Here is a 21,477-nt window from a genome sequence, read left to right on the forward strand (position 1 = left end):
GCATGTCCTGTAGCAGCTGTATCAAACGCCCTCAATCTCTCTGGCGCCACCTGCAGGACGTATCAAGAACCAAAATCAGAAGAGCCAAACCGGATATTATGTCATGTCTCCGAGCCTACTGGACTAGCCTAAAAATGGCCGACCATCGCGAATGGTTTTAATCTACGCTTGCATTAATGTAAGGTCTAAATATTTAATATCAGAATATTTTAAATATAATTACATTTTTTTCTAGAGTGTTTTATATATTTATTATATGGTTTAATCTACCTTGAGTGTTTTGATGTAAAATCCGCGAGCCGCTGCTGCTCGAACTGCACCGGATTGAGCCGTTTTCGAAATAAGAGCCCTTTGTTTTGAATGTCAAAACTTGTACCACTCTTTCCTAGGATAGTATAGAAATAGCGGGAGGGTTTTGTATAAGGAATACAATTTAAAAATAGATTTATGGAAAATATTTGAATCTCACTTGAGGCCTAGTCTGTGGCTAATCTTCGCGCGTTAGCAAAGAAGTTAACGTTAGCTAGCAACTTTTAAACGGCGGGAACTTTTATTTTTATTCAGAGTCGCTCTGATGTCAGATCTGTGAAAGTTCGTTAGCTAGCTAATTATTTATTACTTCATATTAACGTAAAGACATTATATCCTGTAAATATTGTGTATTAAACTGGGTTTAAGTATTCACCTTTGTGACGTTTAGGTAGTTTTTAACACACAGTACCGAGTCCTTGTAAGAATCGTTTGTAGAGGTTCATTTTAATGAAAAATAATGTTATAATACGGTTATATTATATTTAAGGTAATAAATTGAACATGTTAAAGAGTTATAACATCTCAGTGTTGAATTTAAATCTGATATAGACTATACATCAGTGTTTTGGCTTTATATCGTATCATAGCAAAGACATTTTGCCTTCAACTCTACACTGATTTAAAGGGTGATTCATTATGATTCGTTCATATGATTCTTATGATTCATTCGTTCTGTATGAACAGCAAAGGAGGAGAAACCTGTCTGAGGATTTCAGGTGGATTTCAGGTCATCAATAATGTGTAACAGGATGAACTTGGTGCTGATGTACCTCACAAATAGTTACTGAAATTTGGAGAGGAAATGTAGCAGGAAAACCTGCATTTTGCATAATAACCGCAGTCCTGGTGGCCCAGAAGCTTACAAAAATGATACTGAAATAATCCTTAACATCTACATTCGCATTAATATAAGGTTTGGGGTTTGTATGTAACTACATTTTACATTTTGAGAATCGTTTCTAATGAATTGCTTCTCTCACATTCACTGGCTGTTTTGATTTTCCTGGTTTCTCCAGTGAAGATCCGTCGTGTTCCACATCATGGCCCGTGTCCCTCACGGCGAGTTCCTCCTGGAGCAGCTGAGGAAGCAGAGGGAGCGAGGTTTCCTGTGTGACTGCACAGTGATCATCGGTGAGACTCGCTACGAAGCTCACCGTAACGTCCTGGCGGCCTTCAGCGAGTATTTCTCCACGCAGTGCGTCGATGCAGGAAAAGATGACTTCACCATTAAACTGGACCCCGAGTGGGTTAACGGCACCGTGTTCGAGAAACTGCTGGACTACATGTACACGGGAAACTTACACATAGACGGGTGAGGACAAGAGTCCGAGTCTGTGAAGTTTGGGGCTTAGAGATTAAACCGAGAGAGTGTTTTCGGTTGTACAAAAGGGTTCCTGCACATCCTGGAAATGTATATACCTGGTATCTAGAACTATCGGCGATTTTCTGGAAAACTGTAATGTTGAATATTTTAATTTGATAATTGATTTTTGGAGAACGTGAAGATAAAACATTTTGATTTTATACCAAACAGATCAGTCAGTCAGGCATGAAATGAAAGTACAGAAAACGAGGTCAGATTTTTGAGGTCACATGACACTTGTACATCAGAGTTGGTGTGTGTGTGTTCCCTTTCTCACACTATAACACAAAAATTGAGTCTATAGATTTATGTGATCTGGAGTTTGTGACTTTGAAAACATGAATAGTGATTATGGTGGTAAAAAAAAATATTTATTTATTTATTTATTTTTGTGAGTGAAAAAGTTCCGTAGCACACATTTGGGTTGAAAAAATTATTATTAAAAAATACATTCGTATCTGAGAATTTACTAATGGAAAAAAAAAACAGATTCTAGAGACCATTAATCGAAACATTCTCCAAGAATGAAAGGTTCTCCAAAAAAAAAAAAAACTGCAAACCTGGAGCTGGTGGGAGGGGGAAAAAGTTTAGTGTGCACTAGGGTCTCTTATAATCTTTTGTTAGGTAATATAAGGTTCCTTGTGTGTTCTACAGGGATGAGTTTCCAAACTTTCAAAACACGGCATCTTACCTTGGGATACAGGAAATCCTGGCTCTCTGTTCCTCGAGTTCTGCCAAACAAAGCCCTGTCACTGTGAGGGACACGCTCTTTGCAGATCCTCGTTCTCCGCTCAGCCCGGATGACTACGAACCACTGGAGCCGCTTGAGGAAGTGGAGGAAAGAGAGATGCTGAGGAAGGAGGAAGAGAAGAAATCGGCAGTTTTTCCAGTAAAAGCAGCTCCGGTTGACGATTCCCAGTCGTCCGGAGAACAAACTCCACAAGGTGCTGAGAAGAGGATCCGAAAGCCCAGGACTCGGCTTTACGAAGAGGAGGACGACATTACGAGGAAGGAAAGCACACTTTCGCAGAGAGGACGAGGCAGAGGAAGGGGCAGGCCGAGAGGCCGGCCTCGGACGAGACCTTTGGATTCTGACAAAGCGGACGCTTCGGTGATTGATAAGAGCCTGATTCCGGAGAACACTGTAGTGAGGAGAGGAACCGGAAGACCAAGAGGGCGTCCACGTACTAGACCATTGTCTTCTGAGGCAGTAGACTCAACCAGCGCTGAAGAAAACACCATAGTGGTGAACGATGAAGAAACGGATCCCGGGACGGTGCAGTCGGAACCGTCCGAGTCTGCGAATCCACAAGGAGACGCAGAGGAGGTAAACGCAAACAATGAGGAAGTCGTAAACAAAACTACTTCAGACATTGAGAATCCTAAAGAGGCTACAATCGCGAAACAAGGAAGGGGGAGGGGCCGACCGCGAACCAAGTCTCTGCCGTCTGAGACCACCGAAATCCCGAACCCCGAGGAGATGTTCACACAGACGTTACAGAAAGAAGGAGGAGTGCGTAAGAGAGGCAGGCCACGTTCCAAACCCCCGCCGCCTGAAATGCCCGAATCCGACAACACAGAAGGAGGAACGGAACAGGACGAAGGACCGGATCAGGAGAATAACCAGCCAAAAGCGTCCTCCTCCGACCCCCTCGATGGCAAACAGGAAGCTCCGGAAAACGCCAAGAAGGTCTGGACGAGCACCAGGAAGAGGAAGCTGAGCCGAAAGCTGAGAGAGAGCCAAGCCAGCAACGATGAAAACGAACAGGACGAAGCAGCGGAAGAGGAAGGCAGTGAAGAGTGGGAGGAAGAAGGTGACGTCAAGGTGTCGCAAATCAAGCTGCGGCCCATCTGCAACGTCTGCGGGAACCTGTTCTCTGAAATGAGCAGCCTGCGCAGACACATGCGCATACACAAGGGTCTTAAACCTTATCAGTGCCAGCTGTGTGGGCGCTGCTTCAGGCAGGGAAACCAGCTCAAGACACACCTGCGGATTCACACAGGTAATAACTTCACTGCGCCGACAATTTTCTGAAGGTTTATCTTTTTTTTTTTCTTCTCTTTCTTTAAACGTTTCCTGTACACGCAGGTGAAAAGCCATTCTCATGCAGCCGCTGCGATGCCTCCTTCGCGCAGAAATGCCAGTTGGTGTATCACTGCCGCATGCATCATGGAGAGGAAAAGCCTCACAAGTGTGACGTGTGTCCTGCAGCTTTCGCTACATCCAGCAATCTTAAAATCCACATGAGGTGTGTTTACTTCAGTCCCTCAGTTCTACACGGCACAGCAAGTAAGAAATAAAACACTCCGATGACTTGAACCAGGTCGGAGATAAAGCCGAGTTACCGTTACTGCCTGGAAGTTAACGGCATGTTCCCGAGTGTTTTATTTCTCTTACACCTCAGCAATGACTGCAGTTGTTAATTATTTCATGAACAACAAAACTTAAACATCTCTATCCTGAAGATGTCGGAAAACTTTTATTTTTTCATCGTAACATCTTTATACTACAACAACATTTTAGTGCCTTGTAAGAAAAAAAAGTCGTAATATTTTGAGAATAAAGTTGGTTTTATATTGGGACAATCGTAGATTCGAGATTCGCTCTTCTATTCCTCAATAAATAAACACAGAAAAGGACAAAATGTGGATTAAAAAAATATTCAGTTGTACTTTTTCTGTCCATTTCAGAGCAAGAAAATACACATTTTTTCATTTTTGTGTTTATTTCTTGAGAAACAGAAGAGTGAACCTCCAATCTGCGAAGGTCCAAATATAAATCCAACTTTACTGCTGTGTAATATTGACTTTATTCTCAAAATATTACAAAATATTATTCCTGTAACCTTAATTTTTTTTATGTTGCGCTAAACCACCGTCGTACTACACACATTTAACGAGAGGTTGTATACGATTCCTTTTTCACATCAAACATTAAATGCAAACTAAGTGCACCCTAATTTACATAAAATTAAGAAAATCTTGATTCCAGTGTGTCTTGTGGCTGAAATTGCAGCTTCCCGTCATGCCCACGCAGTCAAAATAGACAATCTGTGGAAGGTTTGGTGACGGTACAGACAAAACCTGTACGTTAGGAGGAATTACATACCACCCACTTCTCCAGTTTATTTACTCATCTTTCTATGAGGTACGATATATAATGCAGTTTCATCTCTCCACACAGGACACACAGCGGGGAAAAGCCGTACGAATGTGGTGAATGTGGGAAGCGTTTCACTCAGGCGAGCACGCTGATGTACCACAAGCGCCGGCACACGGGCGAGAAACCCTATGTCTGCGACACATGTGGCATGGCCTTCGCTGTCTCCAGTTCCCTCATCTCGCACACCAGGAAGCACACGGGTGAGACAACAATCCTGCAAACCACAGGATAAATACTTATCAGCCGGAGCAAATATACACGTATCTACGCTATTTTACACGTTTTTGTAATTGTAGGAGTGACGCCTTACATCTGCCTGGACTGTGGGAAACCCTGCTTAACATCTGGGGAGCTCAGGAAGCACATGGACATCCATAATGGTGAATCAGAGCTAAATATTAAATTAGATTTCCTGAAGATGATGATGTGAAAGTATTTGGTGGGCTAATTGATCTGTTCTTTACCTCAGGTTCAAGAAGAGTGATCTGTAATATATGTGGAAATACCCTCTCTGATGTTTATAGCCTAAAGAAGCACCGAGCTCTGAAACACAGCGGTACGTATGGAATTTTAACATCAACAGCATTGTTCGGGAACGTTTTTAACTTTGCTTCTAACTTCTTCCTAACCATTTTTAACCATTCAGCTACTCCAGAACAAGACGAAGAACCTACGAAATCCGAATCCGTCGAGTGTCCGATTAACATCCCGATTGACCACCAAGGTCTGATAGCCCGAGTGCGCTCTGTTCTATCAGAATCCCCAGAGCCAAGCTTCCCAGATGAATCCCCTCTCACTTCTGAGGCCTCCATGGTCATCCATCAGCCAGAAAACCAGATGTTCATTGAACATTCTGAAGCTACAGGAGCACCGATGATCATCCAGCATTCGGAAGCGTCGGGAACCCAAATGATCTCCGGATCCCCTGTGATCATCCAACACGCCGAGTCCTCCGAGGCTCCGATGATCATCCAGCACTCGGAAGCTGGAGGAACACCGATGATCTTCCAGCATTCAGAAGCAGGAGGAACTCCGATGATCTTCCAGCATTCGGAAGCAGGAGGAACTCCGATGATCATCCAGCATTCGGAAGGTTCAGGAACGCCAATGATCATCCAGCACGCCGACTCCTCAGGAGCACAAATGATCTCAGGGTCGCAGATGATTTTCCAACATGCAGATTCCTCAGAGACCCCCATGATCTTCCAGCATTCAGAAGCTACAGGATCACCAATGATCATCCAACATGACGAATCCTCAGAAACCCCAGTGCTCATCCAGCACGGAGATTCCGGGGAGCAAGTGAGTTATGTTGTGGAGCAGTATGAAATTCCCGGTTCCTCAGACATTGAGCACGCTCAGATCGTCATTGTGCAGACTATCGACTAAGACAGCAGACGTCTGGAGAACATCTGATGGTTCCACGGCGTATCTGTCGCAGTACAGAGTAGTTTTAGAGTAGTTCTTGTCTTTGTAAGATGGAGACAATCTTCAGTGAGTTTCAGAGACTGCTGAACCAGGAGGCCATTTTTATGTAGGTTTTTTATTTATGCTTTTCAGTATTGAAAGGAAAAAAAAAGATTAAAAAAAGAAAGATCTCCTGATGACCATGTCCACAACGCTGTTCTTCTGCTGAGTGTGATTTTATAATTGTATGGATTAAACAGTTGCTTTATATGTAAAAGCAACTGATAACCACAAAAAAGGGGGATATGCTTAAGCTAATATTTTGCTCTTCTCATGATATCATGATATTGTGTGATTTATTGCTACTAAATAGAATTATACTCTTTTTTTTTTTGTTTGTTTGCTTGTTTGTTTTTTGTTTTGGGGGAAAAACATGACAAATGTCATCAATCAGTTGTCTGGCTTGGTGTTGTTTTTCATTATGTAATTTTGTTGATTTTTAAAAATAATATTGACCCTTAAAAACAAAACCTACATTTTCAGCATATTAAATTAGATAGATAGATTTGTTAATATCTGGCGTTTATTTTTTATGATGAACGATTTCTCCCTTATTACAGCTAAAGAAAATTCTAATTGCTCCTCTAGATCAAATCAAAATTTTGTTCATAAATATTGATCTGTTTTTGAGTTGGGTCAGTATATCACCCTACATATCGCAGTATTGGCCTTTATTTAAGTTACAATATGCCAATGAACCTCTAAACAATCAATAAATATTCCGTTGTGTGCTATGACAATTACAAATTAGGGTTGTTCAATTTAAAGATTTTCTTAGATTAGTTAAAATAATCCAGAGTAACCTTTAACCGTCTCATGTGCCGTGTTTGAAATTTTTGTAATGTATCAGGGTTTGTAGTAGTATACTACTTTTTCTGCTAAAAGGTGAAATCAGTTAAAAAAAATTGAGAAGAACGAGGAAAAAATTCCATGCAACAAAAATTGCACCGTAATTACCATTTATTTTGAAAGAGACAGGGAAATACAACAGTTCTGGAGATATTCTAAAACCCTTAATGTGGATTAATGTACTACAACAACAAGCAGGCAAACCCATTTTCCTCTCGTATTTCTTTTGTCATGAACACTGTTTACTGCTAAGACAATGGCACCGTAATCCAAGTAGAACAACAATATTTTTACGTTAAGCTTTTTTCTCCTCCATGGAAAACTGTTATAAAGAAAATGCTTAATGTTGCTTAATAGTGATACTGGAGGAACAAATTTAGTACACACCTTCTTAATAAGGCAGGCTCCAAACGGTGCATCTCAAAAAATTTGATTATCGTGGAAAAGTAAAAATTCTTTCCTTAATATGATTCAAAAAGTGGAACTTTCATATATTCTAGATTCATTACACATAAAGTGAAATATTTCACACATTTTTTTTTTTTATCTTGATTGCAGCTCACGGAAATCAACAATCCAGTATCTCAAAAATATCAGAATAAATAATTTATAATACAGAAATATCGACGTGAGAAGACTCTAATCAGCGAATTAACTCAAAACACCTCTGAAGGTTTCCTGAGGATTTAATCTCTCAGTGTGGTTCAGTATACATAGTCATGGGGAAGATCCATCCATCCATCCATTTTCTATACCGCTTATCCTACCGGGTCACGGGGAACCCGGAGCTTATCCTATGGAGCATGGGACAAAAGGCGGGGTACACACTGGACCGGGTGCCAATCCATCACAGGGTACAATCACACACACATTCATACACTATGGACACTTTGGACATGCCAATACCATGCATGTCTTTGGACTGGGGAGGAAGCCGGAGAACCCAGAGGAAACCCCCGCAGCACGGGGAGAACATTCAAATCATGGGGAAGATGAAAGTAAATGTTGCATTTCATTTGGAAATCAAGGTCCCAGAGTCTGGAGGAAGAGTGGAGAGGTACAGAATCCAAGTTGCTTGAAATCCCCCCAACCCCCCATCCCAGGGAGAGTGTAGGACCATAAAGAGGTTATGAAGCCTGAAGAGAGAGGTTCAACTTAGTTTTGGATAATATAGGAAGCCCCTTTTTAAAAACTAAGTCGAACCTCTCTCTTCAGGCTTCATAACCTCTTTATGCTCCTACACTCTCCTTGGGGGGGGCAGATGCCTGTATTTCGAGTTTGTTTGTTTGTTTGTTTGTTTGTTTGTTTGTGCTTTGTGTGCAACCTCGGACAGTTGATGTCGACTGAACGGCGTGAAGTGGAAAATTTTCGATTGTGAGAGAAAGAAATTATCTCAGGAGTGGACTAGCGCGTCGTTCGAGGAGTTCGCGCTGGGCAGCGCTGTTGCTATGGGAACACACAACCAGAGTTGTGTGTTTTCCCTCAGTCACTTCCGTAGCATCGTTAGCATGGAGAGTCTAAATAATCTTTATTCTTCAATATGCTCTGAACTTCAGCTGTCTCTGAATACTTACATTTCTCAAGAGCTGAAAGAGACGGAAAAATGCGACAGGTTTCTTCATCACACGCGTTTATTTTTCTCATTATAATGGATTATATCAATATATAAGTAGCTAAAAGCTATAAACAGTCTCTTTCTTTTTCCCTCAGAGATGTTTCTCTCAAACTGAGGGGCAACAACCGACTGAAACAAGTGTTCCGATTAACAGATGAAGACGTTAAAGCCTTGTCTAAAACTCTCCGGAATAATTTACATGTGAAAGGTGAGAATTCAGCACTGGAGAATCATTGTAGAATTAACCTATTTTTATATGTAATTTAATTTGTACTTATTTTATTTTCCACATGATCTATAAATAAAGATGATTATTATTATTATTATTATTATTATTATTATTATTATGAGTAGTAGTAGTTGTTGTTGTTTTAGGGCTGGCTAAATAATATCGATCCTCCGGTTTTATTCGATCTTCAATTTAAAGAAACGATATCGATTTGTAAAATCCCCGAATAGAATCTTAGTGAGTTTTACAAGAGAGGATATGAATATTATCTGTAGTTCACCTCTCGTCCTGAAGATGTCGCCATCTTTCATGTTTTGAACTTTGAAAACGGTTTTATTTCTTAAGCATGTTTCAAGTTATTAATGAATTCCACTGTTGCACATTTACAATGTTTTTATTTTTATTTATTTTTACAGTAATGTGCTTACCTTGTGTGCATTGTATGCACATATTTATGATTTCTTGTTACTCAAAGTAAAAGTAATTAAACATAATTGTGTGCCCTATTGTTAAAGTAAATGTGTATTTCAGTAATATAGCTAAGTAGGAGGGTTTCCGTTACCAGCAGTTATATTAAAATATGGATTCTATGTATGCAAAACTAACATTTTAAATTAAATATTGATAACTAATCAATATTGAATCGAATTCAATTTGGTCACAATACCCAGTCCTAATTATTATTAGTAGTAGTATAGCTATTTTCGTACATGTGACTGATTTATCCTCCTGTTCAGCTTTAGATCTGAGATACAACAAGATCACGAATGAAGGAGCAGTCCATCTTGCGGATCTCATCCAGGTATTTTACAAATCCATCCATCCATCTTCTACCGCTTACTCCTTCTTCAGGGTCGGGGGGAACCTGGAGCCTATCCCAGGAAGCATCGGGCACAAGGCAGGGTACACCCTGGACAGGGTGCCAGTCCATCGCAGGGCACAATCACACAATCACATACACACTCACACACCCATTCATACACTACAGACACTTTAGACACGCCAATCAGCCTACCATGCACGTCTTTGGACTGGGGGAGGAAACCGGAGTACCCGGAGGAAACCCCCGCAGCACATGCAAACTCCGCACACACACATATCCCCGGCGGGAATCGAACCCCGGACCCTGGAGGTGTGAGGCGGACGTGCTAACCCACCATGCGCCTTGTATTTTATATATCTGAATAAAATATTGATAAAACTCTACTGAAACTACATAGAGCTCTATTGATCTGAACTCTTACAGGAGAACGTGGCTCTGCAGGAGCTCGATCTGATGTGTAACAGCATTGAAGCCGGTGGTGCAGAGCGAATTGCAAAAAGTTTGCATGTAAGTATTTTCTAGTTCATGAAGGTTAAAGGTGCTGTTATTGTTTGTAAACATGTTCATATTATTCCTGGTGAATGATGAGAAGGTGCGATGAAGTGACATTACTGTTACCACCACTGTTACGAGTTTATTATTTTCCTATATAACACAGCAGTTATATTCCAAAAGTTAACATTTTTGTATTTATTTATGTCCCTGTGAACGAGGTGTTGCTATAGAATCGATAATGTATTAGAGCAAAGACATTAATATAAACCTGCGCTACTGTTAGAGCCACTGTTATAGAAAACTAATCAACACCTTCTGACCAATCAGAATCCAGAACTCAACAGATGTCAGTATATTGTTGTGTCGATATACGACCTTGACCTTCAGTTTTGGTGCTTTATAGAGGTAGATTGATTTCATCAATTGATTAATTGACTGATTTGTTCATTACAGCACAACACAACCCTGAAGAAACTGAGAATGACAGGAAATAAGATTGGGAATAAAGGCGCCATGCACTTCGCCAGCATGTTGCAAATCAACACCACGTTAGAAGAGCTGGATGTGTCGGACTGTGACCTGGTAATGAGGAGAAACACAAGCCGCAATGCCTGGAATAAAATGTTCATGCAGTCATAAATATGAGAGACATCAGATATAATGATGTATATTCATATATCTTGTAAATATTTAACATTTTAAGTACTACTGTAGACTCAGTGTCATGACTGAGCTGTGAGTAGACCTGAGGTGTTAAGATTAGGATAATAATTTAAACTAAAAATAAGGAAGGCTTTGGTGAAAATTGCTCTAATTATCCTCTAATGTGGCCCAGAATACTGTTACACTTGAAATGTTTGATCTTTTTGCTTATTAAATGCATTTTTTGTTAATATTTTTTTTACGCTACAGGACACACAGAGTTTGATCACATTTGCAATTGTTCTTTCCAACAACAGAAGCCTCGTCTCCATCAACGTCAGTCGTCCCCTCCTCTTCAGTCTGCAGGTAGCACGTTCACATTGCAGGCTACAAGTCGCCTGGGTGTGCATTTGAGTCACATGACTTGGACACCAGGTCACAAATTTGATGACTTCAGACTTTATTATCTATGATTTGATATGATTATAACTCAAAAGTGAATTGCTGGCATTACAGATTTTAATACATTTGAGCACTTTGTCAAGGCTACAGATTAAAATGAATTAAAGTGTAAAAAGTTGAGATATTCCTGCATGTTTTAGTATCAGATATTAGTAGTTATAACCTCTTTGCAAAGTTAGTTGCTGTGAATTGAGACCAGACCTGGGGTAATGTTGTATGTAAAGTGTAAATACGTTACAGCCACCACCAGGGGGCGCATTGTGACGGTCGCCTATAGACTACATTTAAAGTGAAAGGCCTCAGAGAAACCTCAGCCCAGCTATGAGCACTGGGGTGTGCAGTGTGAACACAGCCACTGATGTTTCTGTGTGTTTGTGGTGAATGTGACAGGACGAGACTACAGTCCACACGGCTCACATGCTGGAGGTCAATCGCAGTCTGAAGGAGCTTCACATGGGCAAACACAGCATGACAGACTCCGGAGTTCAGAGACTGTGTGAGGCGTTAATATCCAACCACAGCCTGCGTTACCTGGACCTGCGCTGGTACGTACCTGTACAAGTACACACACACACACACACACACACACACACACACACACACACACACACACAGGGTATTTATGCTTTACAAGGTGAACCACAAGAACATCGGAAAGATTTTTTTTCACGCCTTGACCCTGCCTCCCAGTCATACCCATGTACACAAAGCCCCGCCTCCCAGAATGTACACCCTTAGCAAGCTCACGATCTTTCCATCTTTCTCGTTCTACTCATTCTGTTATGAATGAAGTTAAAAAGACTTAAACATACTGATATGTTTAAAAATGACGTATTTACCGGTTTATAATATTAATAATTAATAATTCATCTCATTAGCATTACCTGTCCAGGAGGAAAGGTGCTAAACCAACCTTCAGTGATTTACTAGCTTTATTTATTTTGGTGTCGTTCCACTTTTGCAAGCAAATTGTAAAAATTTTGCACAGCATTATGCTCAGCAATGGTGCGGTTCATAAAGATGGAGGCGGAGTCAAGCTCCAATTTGGGGGCGTGTCTATAACATGAGCTGCACAGTTCAGAATAGACCTGTGATTATTCAGGAGCTTCATGTTCTTTTTTTAAAATTATTATTATAGTAAAAATGTTCAATAATACTAATTATAATAATAATTTATTATAATTATTATTATTGAACATTTTTACTTCTACAGTAACAGAATAACAAGGGACGGTGCGAGATGCCTGGCCGGACTCCTGAGAAACAACGACACGATACAGATTCTGGACCTGTCCTTCAATCGGATCGAGGACGACGGCGCGGTGTACCTGAGTGACGCCATCGCGCTGAAACACACCAAACTCAGAGCGTTGGTGTTACTTCCTGTCTCCAGGTCTTACAGAGTTACGTTTGTAATTATTGCATCATTATATTCACTTCGTCTTCCTCCATCAGACTCTCCATCCAGAGCAACAACGTGTCCACCACCGGCCTGCTGTCCCTCAGAGAGGCCATCAACGCTAATCCTCACCTCACACACATTTACATCTGGGGGAACAGACTGGAGGAGCCGGTGTGTGAGGCGAGTTCATTACCACTGCTCTCTGAGCTCTCTGACTCACACACTCAATCACAAATATCCTGTCATGTAATCCTTTCTGACATTAACTAATAAAGTTGAATCGTACCATGACGATTAAAAATATATATATATATATATATATATATATATATATATATATATATATATATATATATAAATATACACACACACATACACACACACATTTTAAAAACTAAAAATGGCCACCTTTAAACATTACAGGTCATGAATATGCATAAATACGCTAATTCGGACACACCGTCGCGATTTACATCCTTGTTTTGTCACTGATTTATTTAGTCTGTTCAACTATATTTCAGCATCACCATGACAACCACCGTCTGCACCATGACAACCACCTAACTTTAGCCGAGGTAGCACACGCGAAACCATGTTTTTCAGTACCACGTCGTCATCCATCAGTAATTTGAACACAAGATACGATTGGTACAAAACCCTTGAGACTGACATACAGACATGACATAGCCCCACCCACAAATCAGTTTTACACAGGAAGTACTGAGGAAAAATGTGCAAGAATTTGTAAACAGATTTCAGTCAAATACTTAAATCTATAGAATAACTAACACACACACATGCTTTGGGTCATGTGGATAAAAAGTACCTTAGTGTCAAGCATTTGCACTGGAATATATATATTTCATGAATATTTATTTACGTACTATAATTTTGTGTTAATAATAAACGCCGTGTCTGTTTATTCTCGTCCTCGGACAAGCAGGCTTTCTCACAGCTCATCTCCTCGAGCCGTCTGTCTGAGCAGCACACAGACGTGACTCCGTACACAGCAGACGGGCGTGTCCACCTGGCTGAGGTGTCCAACGGGTTATGCCGGCATTATTACTGGACCCCGTCCTACAGCGAAGACGGAGGTGCTGCCAGTAACGCTGCTCTGACTCTAAACATCACACCAACTCACACTTCAGCCTAACTGAGCTCAACAACCCGTAAATAAACACACCCCGTGTGTTAGTCTGGGGTTAAATCATATTTTAATAGACTCCGATTACATATTGTATGAACTATACAAATCCCTGTGATCCAGCTGTTACTATAGAAACGATAATATTTTAACACCAATACATTCATTTACTGTAGTGTAGATTTCACATCAGTAAGCCATAATCATCCGATAGGAAACCAGTCCACGTCGGACTCGAGTGTGAGGGCGCGTCAGGGTAAACCGGTTAATCTGCGACGTTCTGCACGTCCACTTCATCCCACTCCAGCAGGACATTCCTCTTCTTCAGGATGTTCTCCAGGTTCAGTCTCTCCTCTGAGCTGAGAATCCAGCGTTGCATAGACACACGCCGGAGTAACGGCAGCTGAGGAAGAGCCTCCATCGTGACTGATACCCACGCAGACGCAGACAGACAGGCGTCAGGACGCAGGCTGATGTCCAGCTCCTGCAGCTGCTTCAGCCCTCCTGCTTCTCTGAAGAACAAGACCCAGCCAGCATCTCCGACACGGCCGTTATAGGAAACATCTAAAAGCTTCAGATTCGACAACGCGCCACGTTTACACGCCAATTCTGTAACACACGTGCAGAGCAACAAACACTGAACATATGCAGGACAAACTGCGTACCTTTTATACAAGTGCAGGGTCAAAAGCTGTCCACTAGAGGGCAGGTCAGAGCTGAAACATCTATGGGTTTCCATGCCAACATGTAAAAGTTATAAGGATTTCATGCTACTATTCTGACAGACACACCCAAACAGTTCTCTAAGCTTGTAGGTGCTCTTAAACAGTTTTAAAAAGTCAAACTCTAACTGTTCACTCTCAGCAATAACGGTACTAAATAGGACCTTTTCTGTTACTGAGGTGGAACCCTCAAGAGTACCTTTTTTTTTTTTCATATTTATTTTTTTTATATCAAAAGTGCCACAGAAACAGATTAAAAACCACATGTAAACGTTGATACGGTGCTGTCGTGTGTAAGGAGAAATGTGTTTATGTAACATTTATGGAAGGAGTCTCCAGTGTCAGAGGTGAAGCAGTAATTAAGTTTTCCGACATCTTCAGGACAGAGGAGTTTACACTTCTTTGTGGTTTCTCGTTAACAAAAGTTACGCTGCGTTTTTTTTTTTGTCTTATTAACCTGAAGAGAGAGAATAAAGAGAGAGAATAGAGAGAGAGAGAATAGAGAGAGGGCTGGGGAGGGAACGATTGTTTATAGCTACTATAACATAAGCAAGAACAGGAACTCACTCTTTTCACAGAACATTCCACAGCATTTAAAATATAACTCTAAACGGATAAAAAGTATGATGTGTCGCTCTTCAACTGAGAACTGCTGTGATATAAGAGGAAAAGTACACTAATATCAGCTTCAGGTGTAACAGTAACACTTTACTCGTTATTTAAGGTATGTGATTGGACGTTAACGATCTGTTCTATTTTTAATGAGCTTTTAGAGTAAAGTATTAAAGCTACACTACAGACACCTTCACAGGTTCCACGTCAGCAACCAGGAAATATCCAGTTTAGTCATTATTAATAAAGTGTAATAAAGGACAGAAATAAATGGATGTGTAGAGTCATGCAGGATGCACAAGGCAGCCATTTTGAGTGAGCTTGATTAACACTACGTGTGAACCCCAGCGTGAAACGCAGCGTAACGCACGTACGTAAGTGCAGTAGGTCGTTGGTGTTCAGGTCGCAGCTGCTCAGCTTCAGTTCCTCCAGTTTACACTCGCGCTGAAGACACTCCACAAACTGCTGCAGGTTCTCCCCAACACTTTTATTCCACGACACACTGAGACTCTGCAGCTGTGAGAGGGACGGCATGATGGAGGCTAACACACACAGACACACAGTCACAGACACACAGTCACAGTCACAGAGCTTGTATATTTTGAATCTATACAATAATCCAAGCATCACTAACACTTATATGATTATACACAGAGTAAAAATAAAAAGGTTTGCATTTTCACAGAGTGGAACATTTATCAGTTTCTAAAGTGATATTCCAACTTTTTACTTTTATTTTCACACTTTAAACTGTTTTAATGTTTTGTTTTTTTTAAACGGTTTCCATAAATGATAAAAGTCAAGACATTGTCAGCTGGTGTATGTTTTTAGTGTGTTTGGTTTTTGTTGTATTTCTGGCCAGCAGTTTTTACTTTACAGACAGTTTAAGGTTTAAAATGTGTACGTTTTAAATATAATCTCACAACAATGAGAATGTTGTTTAGTGTAATAAACATCTGGAGCTGGACAATTTTCCTACCTAAAGCCTGACAGGCTTCAGGACTCAGACTGCAGCTACTCAGGTGAAGCGTCTTCATCTTGGAACAGGTAAGGACGGGGAAAAGAGACCCGAGCACGGTGCCAATACTTTTGTTACAAGACAGATCAAGTTCAGAGAGTTCACTCAGGTCAGGAATAACCTGTACTGAAAAACAACAAAATACTCATTAATATCGAGTTTTTTTCCCCACAGCGCTGCCGAGTTCTGGATCCTGATTGGTCGTCAGGTGTTGATTAATTTTCTATAATAGCAGCTCTGACAGTAGCGCAGGTTTACATTAACCCGCTCGTAAGGAGACGTTTATTTAACGTTCATGGAAGGAGTCTCCAGTGTCAGCACTATAAACAGATAAATAGTCATTATGTCATTACGGGAAAATAACTCTGCTTCATCACTCAGTATTTTACTGGAACACATGCAGTGTTTATTACTGCACATGTTTATTCTCAACACTCACCCAGTGTCTGAGCATCCTCCTTAGTGAGACAGCACATATGCAGATCCAAACATTTCAAGTGTGTGAGGAAAAACAAACCGGACGCCATCGCAGCGAAACCACCTCCACACTCTTTATTACATGACAAATCCAGACGCTCCAGTCCCACCAGGAACTTCATTTTCTCTCCTATTGGTGATGAACAGAGCTGATCAATTACAACACACTGTCAATCTGACGAGGTTTCACTAAAATTAAAACACAAAACTAACTGATTATAAAGGAAATGTAAAATAAATAGAATTTCAAATATAATTTGGTTAAAATTTGAGTTAAAAAAAAAAAGACGACAGAAGAATGAAAAACAGAAATACAGAAATACAACCATCAGCAGCAAACGCTGGGGTCCAAGCACTCCCTGCTCCACAAGCAGCGCAATTTACTCTCAGTCAGACAGTTCTTAGTTTTTTGGTTTGTTTACTTACCTGCTGTTTTAAACCGAACCAAAGGTATCAGAACCTAAATATCGACTTCACTCTGATTCAGACTCAAACTGGTAAACGGACTGATCAGTGGGATAGCGTTCTCAGTCTACAACAAAACATTTACCACCCGGAGGACGGAAAAAAGCTTTTACCGTCATCAAACTTGAGATATTTATTCAGAAAATGGCTGCCATTTTCTGTTTTACCATTTTTTTAAGTAATCTACACTCTATCACGTTAATGAACTGAATGTCTTGACTGACTGTCTAATTTACGTGGTGAAAACTTTTTTAGGCAGTGAAAAGTAGTACTTGGGGTCCATGATTGCCGTGTAAGGCTGTAAATATTACCTGGTTAAATTATTTAATAAGAAACACAGTCATACCCAGGATAGCGAGACTCTCCTGATTCAGTCCACACCTACTCATCTTCAGAGTCTTCAACTGTGGAGTGGAGCTCAGAGAGGAACCGATGTTCTCGAACGCACTCACCTGCAGCTTGTTATTGGACAAATCCAAAACCTCCAGACACGGCAACAGTAAAAGCGCCTCCGCTGAAAAAAATCATTTAAGAACCAGAAACATGAAACACGTGTGTAAAGATCGTGCAGCTATAGTTTCAGCGCCATGTTGACGGTTCTCCTCAGTAGGTTGGTTCTCACCCAGTGCCACACTGTCCGTCTCTGAGAGCTGGCAGTCGAGAAGATGAAGTTCCCTCAGAGTGCCGGTGGAGTGGAGATGGTCGGTTAGAAAATGAAGATTTCCTGCTCCAATCCCAGCGTTCCAGGACAAATCCAACGTCTCCAACAAGGGAACACAATCCAGAGTCTCTCCTGAAAAAACATTTCGAATAAATGCACCATGTAAATGTTCATAAGTCACACATCCGTATCCTGTGAGTAAGAATCTTCTGGATGTGAAAAGGTATACGTTGGTCATCTGCCTTGTCGATCAATCTTTCTGAAACAGTAGGCTGGTATTCAATGTGACTTTTAACCAGGAGGAGGTGCTAATAATGGCCTCATTTATCAGGTTTTTTATTATAGTTGGGTGTAAAACTCCAACTAAAAATTCCCTCCAGATTTACAGGTTTTTCTGATTTTCTTTATACTCATATGCGTAGGTTGATCAATGCCAATCAGCTGTGAATTACCTAGCACATTCATTGCGCTGCTTATTTACATTTAGCCACACCCACAAAAAATTACAAAATGGTGACAAAAAGGTGAAAGAGCACCTCCTAAGGGCAGATCAGCCATTGCAGCACGTCGGCTAACACGTACATGTGCTAACTCTTCGTCCTTTCAAAAGGCGCCATTACTTTCATCCTAATTGAACAGATAATCATATACGTGTTAAGCTAAAGATTTGTTTTGGAATCACTTTCTTTCAGGTCATTAATTTGAAGCGAATGAGTTTCACAAAATATTCATTGAACTGGTGTGTAAACGAAGTAAAGAAGGGATTAACACTTTACAGTGTAAACCGTATCGAGCTTCACATGAACGTCTCCTTACATTTTAAATTCTACACAAATTCAGGAGCGGAACGTCGGATACGAATATTATTCCTGAACACTTCTTGAAGTTCTTGTGTAAACGCTCCTCAGAACGATTTACCGATAAATTCCTTCATAAACCGTAACTGAGACCCAGTGACCAAACAACGTGCTCAGAGCTTCTCTCTCACCCAGAGCGCCGAGATCTTGAGCCGTGAGTCTGCAGCCGCTCAGTTTCAGAACCTTCAGCTTGCCGACGTGCTGCATGTGGACACTCAGAGCGTTCAGAGAACCTCCGAGCAGATCGTTCCAGGAGAGATCCATCACCTCCAGCTGGTTTAGGAACGGCAGCATGGTTCCTGATGGAAGATCAAATCATGGGGTAATGACATGAGGAAGAGACACAAAACGATGACAGTGTGGCTCAGATCAGAGTCTGATCTCTCACCGAGCTCCACGGCGTCCGTGGCTGTGAGGTCGCAGTGGCTCAGACTCAGACTCTGGCTGTGTGGAGTTTTCCCAAGCTTCTGGACGAATTGCTTGACGCGACCCCATCCCACCACAGAGGAGATCTCGGAGTCGTCGCTGCTCTCTGAGGAACGTGTGTTTAAAGAAGTTTCAACTAAAAAAAACTCAGAGTTTCATTATTAAATAGACCACGCTGTTTAAGATCACATGTTCATCTGGTGGATTTTTCCTTTAAGCATTAGCTCTAAATATAAAATACGAAGTTCTTACCTGCTCCGATTTTCATGCCGTCTTTCTCCTCACCGCTCTCAGTCTCTTTTGCCTCAGGAATACCGGCACTCTTTTTGTCCTTGCTCTCAGACGTCCGGAACAGACGTCCCACCGACGTGTTCTTCTTCTCAGTGAAGGAGGTTTTCCTCCGGAACTGGTTCATGATCAGATCCAGTGGAGATCTTTTCTGAGACGTCTCGCGGCCTTTCTGCTGCACTGCTGACAGAAACACGGAGCTGCGCATAAGAACGTGTGTCGTTTACGTGTTGATACTGTGACACTGACATGTTAGTGTGATGATGCGCTGACGTTTACACGCACGTGTTTATCACATATACTGTAATTAACTTGTTTATACGTCTCCACTCTTATAAACATGGAATTATTATATCCAGCTCACGTGAAGGATTTGTATAAACGTGTCGGTTTCGTTCACTGATCACGTGTGCAGTTTTTCAGGCTCCTGACTTCTTTACTGCTTCTTCAAGGGTTCTTTCATAGTTTAGGGTTCTGGGTTTAGCAAAGAGTTCCACCGAACACTGTTTATAAACTAACACCACACACCTGAGGGACAAACTTTTCTTCTGTTTGTTGGGAAAGAAATTTCTAACAATTTCCAAAGTTTTACTCATTTTCTTTTTCTGTGCAAATTGTTACCCAAATCTTTTTATTTTTTCCCTCACAGCAAATGTTTTGTTTATTACAGTAAATGCTTTTCTTTTCTTATTTTACAGTAAACTTTGTTGTTGTTTTTTTTCCCAGTGGACATCAGACTGAATGGAGGATTCATTTAGTTTCTTGAGGAAAAGTAAGTGCACCTGCCTATAAAAACCATTCAAATGTGTAAAAGTTGAACTTTACCTGAGTCCATGGACACCCGCGCGCTGAAAGGGTTGAAAAAAGAAGGAAAGAGTCTCTTAAAAACAAAACGCGTCTTAAATAAGATTCTGTTCCAGAGACAATAAAACTTTTATCACAAAAAAGTCAAACATGAACACTTATCATTTACTAATCTAATCTCTGAAGTTGATGTGAACCGGATATCCGGTTAGGGCGCGTCATTAACACTCTCGCGTGAACCTGTGCGCTATATTACAAATGAAATTTTATTTATTTTGTATTTATCTCCTGTTAGAAGAAATTCAGAACAGATCCGAGCTGTGAAGTTCGCCTGCGATCCCGGAAGTGAGAGCTCGATCACGTGACCACAACACCGGCATCACGCGCCCAGGTGAAAAAATTCCAGCAATAAAGCTTTCCTCAGAGATTATGCTACAATCTTTACATCTTTATACATCAAAACAGCAGAACAACAAAAAAAAAAAAATAAAGAATCATTTGTAAATGAGAGTGTATAATTAAATACTGAAGATACTGAAGCTTATGGTATTAATAAATCTATAAATTTAGGAGCAATTTTAGATTGATGCTAAAAAAAAAAACGATTAAAAAAATATATAACAGTGTGAATATTATACACATTATACTATTAAATTAATCTGCTTTAATACATACAAATAAATAAAATCACAAACTTTAATTTGTGTGTGTGTGTGTGTGTGTGTGTGTGTGTGTGTGTGTGTGTGTTCATGTCCTTGTCTCTATAAGACAAATAAGATTTGTTTACGCTTCGCTGCTCTTTTTTTAAAACTGCATTCATTATTTCATTTCATACAGAAAGTCTTCACGTGCCTTTACTTTTCCACATGATCATGTATGAAAACAAACCAGTAAACAAACAAAGAAATAAATAGCGAAGAATAAATGCAGTAAATACTCATTTATTTAAAAACAAAATAAGTCAATGAATAAACACAACATTTAATTAGGTTTTAATGTGTATAATGTTTCTATTTCTTTACATGTCAATAAATAATCTAAAATATACACTAATGTAATATAATATGGACTCGTGTGTAAAACATACAGAAAGTCATGTGTATAGATTATTTATGCAATAATGACCTGCTCTGAAATAATAAATCTGTTAAATATAGTATTGTTTATTTTTATTGTTAATC

The 21,477-nt window shown here is 40.4% G+C and overlaps 3 protein-coding genes across 7 annotated transcripts; 2 read left to right on the plus strand and 1 right to left on the minus strand.

Moving 5' to 3' along the window:
• Window positions 1–47: 47 nt before the first annotated feature.
• Window positions 48–6,695, plus strand: mynn (myoneurin). 2 transcript variants are annotated; one of them, XM_017453700.3, is made up of 8 exons: window positions 48–178; window positions 1,329–1,624; window positions 2,330–3,678; window positions 3,765–3,924; window positions 4,860–5,038; window positions 5,135–5,218; window positions 5,308–5,394; window positions 5,485–6,695. In XM_017453700.3, the coding sequence occupies exons 2-8, from the start codon at window positions 1,353–1,355 to the stop codon at window positions 6,225–6,227; spliced, it is 2,874 nt and encodes a 957-aa protein (XP_017309189.1). In that variant the 5' UTR covers window positions 48–178; window positions 1,329–1,352; the 3' UTR covers window positions 6,228–6,695. The 2 variants fall into 2 exon arrangements, with proteins under 2 accessions (XP_017309189.1, XP_047006138.1); XM_047150182.2 differs by lacking the exon at window positions 48–178 and adding an exon at window positions 383–1,225.
• Window positions 6,696–8,444: 1,749 nt separating this feature from the next.
• On the plus strand, window positions 8,445–14,965 carry lrrc34 (leucine rich repeat containing 34). Its single transcript, XM_017453329.3, has 10 exons — window positions 8,445–8,766; window positions 8,865–8,977; window positions 9,736–9,800; window positions 10,245–10,328; window positions 10,770–10,898; window positions 11,229–11,324; window positions 11,811–11,965; window positions 12,634–12,789; window positions 12,876–13,002; window positions 13,766–14,965. Exons 1-10 carry the CDS (start codon window positions 8,603–8,605, stop codon window positions 13,973–13,975), a joined length of 1,299 nt encoding a protein of 432 aa, XP_017308818.2. The 5' UTR covers window positions 8,445–8,602; the 3' UTR covers window positions 13,976–14,965.
• Window positions 11,736–20,657, minus strand: lrrc31 (leucine rich repeat containing 31). Of its 4 annotated transcripts, none has more exons than XM_017453328.2 (10): window positions 20,318–20,657; window positions 19,457–19,675; window positions 19,167–19,310; window positions 18,910–19,077; window positions 17,883–18,053; window positions 17,607–17,774; window positions 16,758–16,925; window positions 16,280–16,444; window positions 15,675–15,842; window positions 11,736–11,973 (listed from the first exon to the last, which is right to left on the minus strand). In XM_017453328.2, the coding sequence occupies exons 1-10, from the start codon at window positions 20,325–20,327 to the stop codon at window positions 11,948–11,950; spliced, it is 1,407 nt and encodes a 468-aa protein (XP_017308817.1). In that variant the 5' UTR covers window positions 20,328–20,657; the 3' UTR covers window positions 11,736–11,947. The 4 variants fall into 4 exon arrangements, with proteins under 4 accessions (XP_017308817.1, XP_017308815.1, XP_017308814.1 ...); XM_017453326.3 differs by lacking the exon at window positions 11,736–11,973 and adding an exon at window positions 14,014–14,575 and having other exon boundaries at window positions 19,457–19,672; window positions 20,318–20,656; XM_017453325.3 differs by lacking the exon at window positions 11,736–11,973 and adding an exon at window positions 14,014–14,575 and having other exon boundaries at window positions 20,318–20,656.
• Window positions 20,658–21,477: the final 820 nt, after the last annotated feature.

This window comes from Ictalurus punctatus, chromosome 23 (genome assembly GCF_001660625.3).
Source record: "Ictalurus punctatus breed USDA103 chromosome 23, Coco_2.0, whole genome shotgun sequence".
NCBI classification, from domain to species: domain Eukaryota; kingdom Metazoa; phylum Chordata; class Actinopteri; order Siluriformes; family Ictaluridae; genus Ictalurus; species Ictalurus punctatus.

What these genes read in the sequence shown, in the direction of transcription:
- mynn (XM_017453700.3), top strand. Translation starts at nt 1,353, where the DNA reads ATGGCCCGTGTCCCTCACGGCGAGTTCCTCCTGGAGCAGCTGAGGAAG. An exon ending in ACACCTGCGGATTCACACAG is followed by an intron (nt 3,679 to 3,764) that starts GTAATAACTTCA and finishes CTGTACACGCAG; the next exon opens with GTGAAAAGCCATTCTCATGC. An exon ending in GCACACCAGGAAGCACACGG is followed by an intron (nt 5,039 to 5,134) that starts GTGAGACAACAA and finishes TTGTAATTGTAG; the next exon opens with GAGTGACGCCTTACATCTGC.
- lrrc34 (XM_017453329.3), top strand. Translation starts at nt 8,603, where the DNA reads ATGGGAACACACAACCAGAGTTGTGTGTTTTCCCTCAGTCACTTCCGT. An exon ending in ATCTTGCGGATCTCATCCAG is followed by an intron (nt 9,801 to 10,244) that starts GTATTTTACAAA and finishes GAACTCTTACAG; the next exon opens with GAGAACGTGGCTCTGCAGGA. An exon ending in TGGAGGAGCCGGTGTGTGAG is followed by an intron (nt 13,003 to 13,765) that starts GCGAGTTCATTA and finishes TCGGACAAGCAG; the next exon opens with GCTTTCTCACAGCTCATCTC.
- lrrc31 (XM_017453325.3), bottom strand. An exon ending in CACGGACGCCGTGGAGCTCG is followed by an intron (nt 19,078 to 19,166) that starts GTGAGAGATCAG and finishes ATCTTCCATCAG; the next exon opens with GAACCATGCTGCCGTTCCTA. An exon ending in GGAGAGTCTCGCTATCCTGG is followed by an intron (nt 16,926 to 17,606) that starts GTATGACTGTGT and finishes CATCACCAATAG; the next exon opens with GAGAGAAAATGAAGTTCCTG.